This window comes from Propithecus coquereli, unplaced genomic scaffold, assembly GCF_000956105.1.
Source record: "Propithecus coquereli isolate 6110/MARCELLA unplaced genomic scaffold, Pcoq_1.0 Scaffold449, whole genome shotgun sequence".
Classification (NCBI taxonomy): domain Eukaryota; kingdom Metazoa; phylum Chordata; class Mammalia; order Primates; family Indriidae; genus Propithecus; species Propithecus coquereli.
In genome coordinates this window covers 271,806-277,835 of record NW_012150274.1, presented here as the reverse complement: position 1 = coordinate 277,835, position 6,030 = coordinate 271,806, and the positions used below count along the sequence as shown (strand labels likewise).

The window sequence follows — 6,030 nt, the reverse complement described above, 5'->3', positions numbered from 1 at the left end:
CTCTCTCACACACACACACACACACACACATACACATACACACAGGTAGACAAATACATATGAGCCTGTTTTATCCAAATACAATGAAGCTTAAGAGACAAGCCAACAGCCACAGAGATTCTCAGTATAAATGTTCCCAGAAATAGTATATTTGTTTTGTTTGTTTAAGTCTTCAGAGGCAAATTTACCACTAAATGTTTTGGGTTTTAGAACAACATGTTTAAATTAAATGGTAAAGAAAACATGGCCTAAGCCCGGGAGGCTGGTGCCTGCGTGGGGACCCTCCCCAAACAGCTTCTGAGAGCAAAGCCTGGCACCGGGCACCGGCGCCCAGAGGGAGGCATGTGCGGCCACCGGACCTGCAGGTCGCTCCCAGGGTGACAGATGAAGAACAGCCAACAAAGGGCTCCTGGGGAGACGCCTCCCTGGGGACTGCACTGAGCAGAGCAGACCGCTCCTCACCACCCCTCCCGCAGGACGGGCAGACTGGGACGGCCCTCATCTGCTCCCCAGATTAGCAAACAAAGGCACTGCCTTCGAGGAATAAAACGGGCCACCGTCCTCACCGTCAGTGCCCTCCGTAAGGCCTCTGGGGTTATTTCTTGAAATGCAGCAAAGCCACAGACTCACTGGCTCCTCCTGGCCTGGCACAGTCAAGCCTCCCTTGGAGCGACAACCACCTGTGCAGCGCGGGAAACTAAGACACCTTCCTCTCTGGATCTGAGCTCCCTAAGCCCCCCGAAGTGTCCCCCTGCTGAAGCAGAAGCCACCAAGCAGCTGAAAAGCACACGGCACAGGCAAGTCACTGAGGACCGTGCTTGCTCCGAGGGGCCGAGGCCCAGAGAGCGTCTGGGAGGCCGCCTGTGCTCCCGGCTCTGTCCTGTCACCAAGAGCAGCCTGGGTGGGGGAGGTAGGTTTTTCCCCCAATACAAAAGCAAGGCCTTGACAGATGAGGCGCTCAGTCCAGTCCAGCTGGTGGGGAACAGCGTCGGGCCTGGGCTCCCCACCTCTGTCTTAGGTCTGCGAAAGTAGAAACACAGGAGTCTTTTTGCCGTAGGATCCGCAAAGGAGCAGGAATGCAAATATTCGCGCAAGAACACCCGGAGTCCTTCTCTCCCCAGAAGAGCGTTTGTAAAACGAGGACCTGGAAGCCGAGAGAGGTGCTATCTGATGTGAAACCAGGTCTGGCGTGTTTGTAAGATCCCTGATCATAAGTGTTAAAGCTGCAGGCGGCACGGGGGCAGGGCTGTTTTCCAAAGGCGCGTCCACCATCTTGCTAACGCTGCTGGGGAGGCGCTACACGGCCGGGTGGTAATGCTTGACTTTCCATCGCTTGGATCTCACCCGGAAGAAAAAGTACATCACCATGAGGAACAAGGACGAGGCCACGTACAGCACGACGCACAGACTCATGTCCAGGCTGGAGAAGCCGACCCCGAGGAAGGGCACGGCTGCCTCGGCTTCCTTGCGGATGCCAGACGCGTGCGGGTCCTGGCGTTTTACGTCCAGCCTGTGGCGCAAGCTCTCCGACAGGCGGGGTCCGGGACCCAGCACACTGGGCGGAGGAAGGCTCTTGGGATCGTGGCCTCCACGGGCCTTCTCTGGGGGAGTGAGTCCTTTCTCCTCCTCCTCACCCCGGGCCGGGGCTCCCCCTGCACCAGGGTCTCCGTGGTCCACAGAGTACGTGTCCACGAGGTTGCTGCGGCTGTAGTGCCTCTTCAGGAACATGAGCACGTGGCCTTCATCCCAGCTGTCCAGGCCCTTAATTTCCTCATGGCAGGCAGGGCAGAGGTCTGGAGTGGGCCACGGAACCTTTGGGAACTTGGGGTCCTCACTCAGGTGGCCTAGAAAGAGCAGGAGGAGGGACAGTCCCAGTGCAGGAAGGCCTTTCAGCGCCGTCCACACGCGGCCCCCCAGGCCCACCCGCCGTGGGCCTCCTCCCCAGGCCCTGCTGGGTCCCTCTCCCTGCGCTTCCCACCACCTTTCCCTGCAGTGCAGCCCAGATGACACCCTGCTCCTGTGGGTCCCAGGAATCTTTCTAAAGCAGCCCGTGCCCATGTCAACCTCTAGCCTATGAGCAAGAGAGACTGTGCGCTCGGCCCACCCGCCACTCTGGGGCTGCACCTGCCGCCATGGCCCTGCTGCGGTGCTGCCTGCCCGCCCTGCCCCACCCGTCTGCCCTTCCTCAAGGTGCGCCTGAGCTCCACCGCTGCACAAAGCCCAGACCACTCTGGCCGCCAGCAGCACCCACCCTGCCTGGGCACTCGCTGTCCAGCATTTCCACTGCTTCAGGCACACGGCCCCTCCCAGACTCCAAAAATCCCCTGAAGATCTCCAAAACCTATTTCAGGAGTGACACGTGTTCACTACTGGAGAAACTAAGGAACACTGATGGGCAAAGCAGAGCCTGCTCCTGCTTCTACCCGCAGAGACACTGCTGGCGGGGGCCTGTGGATGCCTTCCGCACACACACGCGCCTCTCCCGACAGAGCAGCCCACGCGGTTCCAGCTGGACTCGCACTCAGCTCCCATCCAGCCTGTGCTCTCGAACGCGAGTCCGCCACGGCACTTCTGAGGGCTGTGCAGCGCTGCACAGGAGGCCCACTGTTTATCTGGCCAATTTCCTGTGGACGCCATGCAAACAATTCTGCGCTGAGCAGCCAGGAGGGGACAGAGCAGAGACTGAGCGTCAGTGGCCTAAAGCTGGGCGTCCTCACGTAAGGCCGTGTGGAGCCAGCCCCGGACAGCAGCTCCCCCCGAGATCTCCGAGGGGCCTCCAGGGAGTTTGGGTCTCAACCTAAAGGTTGGAGCTGGGTTGGGTGGGGGGCGCACAGGACACTCAGGAGGGACACCTTCACCCCAGGCTGCAGCCCAACAACGGGGGGACACATGCAGGCTGGGGCCACAGGCTGGCAGCAGCCTGGCTGCTTCGGAGCTGCGCGCTCCGCGGATAACCACGTGGGCCTCTGTGAGGAGGCGGGCGGCAGGGGTCCCAGAGGCACTGTGGAGAAATCCCTGTGTCAGGGCCACAGTGGAAGCACCTTAAAATCACAGCTGACAGTGACGGAGCAAGTCCCGGCAGACAGGAAGGTGCCTGCGGCCATGCGGCCCAGGCCACAGCAGTCAGCTCCGAGTGCAAAGAAAACCAATTTTCTTTAGTGCTTTAGTTGTAATATGTTTTATAATACAGTGGATTAAATAAAAACCAAGAGTTTAGTGGCATTTCCTATTCATCTCTATTAAGACTTATTTCTCAGTGGAATTATTTTAAGCCTGATTTAATCTGCCATTGATTTAGGAGTAGTTTGAATTACTTAACTCTGAGAAGATACATGTGCCCCATTTAGTTTTTCTAAATGAAATCACTGGGAGAGAGGTTTGGTTCACAGTCTGAGAATAGATTTTAAGGACATTAAAATTCCTTACCCCAAATTAAGTACATTCCAAGTTGCCCAGGGTCAAACTTATCTGGGGGTTAATGGCCACCGAAGGGCACAACGGGGAGAAAGAGCCACCACGTTCCTCCAGGCCCCGAGTGAGAGCGTGGGCTAGGGGCTGGGTTGTGGGGGGGGATCCCCCCACAGCTCCCGCCACGGCAGCCACACCCCCCCAGAGCGTGGTCCCATGAGCACTGCAGGAGCTCAGGGACGACCCCTGCTCATGGCCGTGCCTGCTGGGCCTTGCACTGTGCCGACCCACGGCCAGGCTCGCGCCACTCTGTCCCACAGGGCCAGGGACCCGGGTGTGGCTTCTCCTCACCAGCCAGGCGGCCGTTGACGACGTTGTGCTTCTTCCAAAGCCAGAGAACTGCCTGGTCCGGGGTCTTCACCGAGTCCAGGGACTCCGTGGCCATCTCCTCGAAGTGCTCCCCACACTCTCTACAGCCAAAGAAGGTGCGCACGTACCTGCGCACGGCCTGCAGCACCGCCTGGGGGTCGTCCTCAAAGCCTGCACAGGGAAGAACCGCGCTGGCACCACAACCACAGGCAGGAGAGTCGCTTACGCTGGCTTGTCAGCCTGTCTGGAGTAGAACCTGGGCGGCACCTGCGGGTGGGGACGGGGCCCCATGCCCTACACGCAACACGGGCTGCCCTGTCCCCTCAGAGGCCTGCGCGTCACTGGCTCTGCTGTGCTCTGGGAGCCCACCTCCCAGCCAAGCTGCCCCGCCCGTGGCCTTATGACCCAGAGTGTGACTCCCTCAGAACAAGAGATCCACTGGCTGTGTGCGTTTCTCCTGCCTGACAAGCAACTCCCAGGGGCAATGACACTGTGCGTTCCCCATTCCTTGCAGAGCACGAGCCACGTGGGAATGTGGCCTCAGGAAGTGACTCCAGGCTTGCTCCCAGCCGTGTGCCGTGAGGACCTCCACGGGGTGGGCAGTGACGGTGACCCACTGGGCAGCTGCCAGGGCTCCTCCTGGGGGAAGCAGGGCAGAGGTGGTGAGGGCCTGCACTCTTTCTAAAAAGGCCAAACCACCTCAAATCGTGGCTGTTTTAAGAGAAAACACTCCAGCACCGACAAGCCACGCAGAGTTTATGTCACTGCACATGAAAGAGACACTGACGAGACAGCGGGTGTGAGTGACACATCACACTTCCAGAAAACAGCCCTGCCCCACAGGCGCGAGGCGGCGGCGGGCACCGCACTGGAAGGAGCCCTGAGAGAGCCCAGGGGCAGCGCAGGCTGAGCCCGGCAGTCCTTGCCGCACAACTGAGCCCGGGACCCGTGAGATCTAAACAGATCACATGTCGCCATTAAAAGAAATGTGGCAAAATATCGCAAAAAAAGACGCGCTCTTGAGAATGAATCCATCTTCATCAATAGCAGGCCCCTGGGGGGGGTCTCCTTCTTCACGCGCCGATGCAGGCCTGGTGCCTGTCGCGGTTCTACCTGGGAGGCACAGCTGTCCAAAGGCCCCGTCTAAGTGTCTGGTCTCCCGTGAACCCTGACAGTTGCCATTTACTTTACCCGGAAACAGCGAACGTCAAGCATGGTGCCAGCTCCTCCCTGGCCGGGAGCCCGTCCACAGGCCGGCGCGGGCTCCAGACATCTGCCTCGCGTCCCCGGGTAATCCCCTCCTCTTCCCCCACAAACCGCCGCATGCCCAGGGCCACCCTAATCTTTAAAGTGGACAAGAACCATAAACCTCTACCTGGGGGGATTAGAGGACTGGGCAGGCGCATCAGTGGATGGGGTTTAAATTACAATAAGGAGAAGAAAAACCTTCAACACTTAATCCCACGGTCTCGTCTGACCCAATTCCTTTGTCTGAGACACAGTTCTCGGAGATCGCCTCCACTTACGCTGACGGAGGGGCGGGCTGAGGGCCTCGCTAACCGTGCGCCAGCGGCTGCTGCTCTCACGCCCCACTGTGCAGCACCGGTCCTATATGTGTATACTGGCGCCCTGGTGACTCAGCTTCCTTCCCTGGCACCACCGCGCTGCCCCACGGCGCTAAGCCCGTGTGCACGTCTGCACGTGTTGTCAGGGCAGGCAGGAGAGAGGACGCAGCGCTGGGACAGTCCTTCTCGATGGCACTTCCCCTGTGTAAACGCGAGGTTTCGATCCTGCAGGCTCATGTTTCAGGAGAGGGTTTAAAAGGTTGGCCAGCATGAGGTCAGGCAGTGTCAACGTTCTGATTTCAGTTTGTTCGCAGAGCTCTCAAGGTTTCTCCCAAAAAACATACTACTCTTTTTTCGGTATGATTCTTAAAAGAATCAGAGGTTAAAACCCACTGCCACTCCCGCTGGACCCTGAGGAGCAGTCATCCCGTGTCACCGCAAAGAGCCCAGGGCAGGAGCCACCCCGCTGGACACACGCCCGCCACGCTCCCACTGACAGGTGGAATCTCTTTCCCCCACCATGAATCCTGGCCAGGCGCCGGGGCTCCTGGGCCAACCAGCTGCCACAGATGACCACGGCCACGGGAGAGCCAGCGCTAACAGAGCTGGCCGGCGTGGCCCGGCCCCGGGCGCCACCTCACAAAGTGGCAGTTGTTTTAAGCCATAGCATTCTTTTTTTTTTTTTTTT

General features: G+C 59.0%; 1 protein-coding gene across 1 annotated transcript in view; it reads right to left on the bottom strand.

Annotated features, from left to right (window-relative positions):
* Nucleotides 1–6,030, bottom strand: part of QSOX2 (quiescin Q6 sulfhydryl oxidase 2) — a gene marked incomplete at its 5' end in the record, with an annotated part of 40,741 nt that continues 34,711 nt past the window's right edge. Inside the window, 2 exons of the mRNA XM_012654722.1 lie at nt 1–1,844; nt 3,760–3,948. Of these exons, the coding sequence (XP_012510176.1) occupies nt 1,297–1,844; nt 3,760–3,948 (737 nt within the window). The remainder of the gene's footprint in view (nt 1,845–3,759; nt 3,949–6,030) is intronic.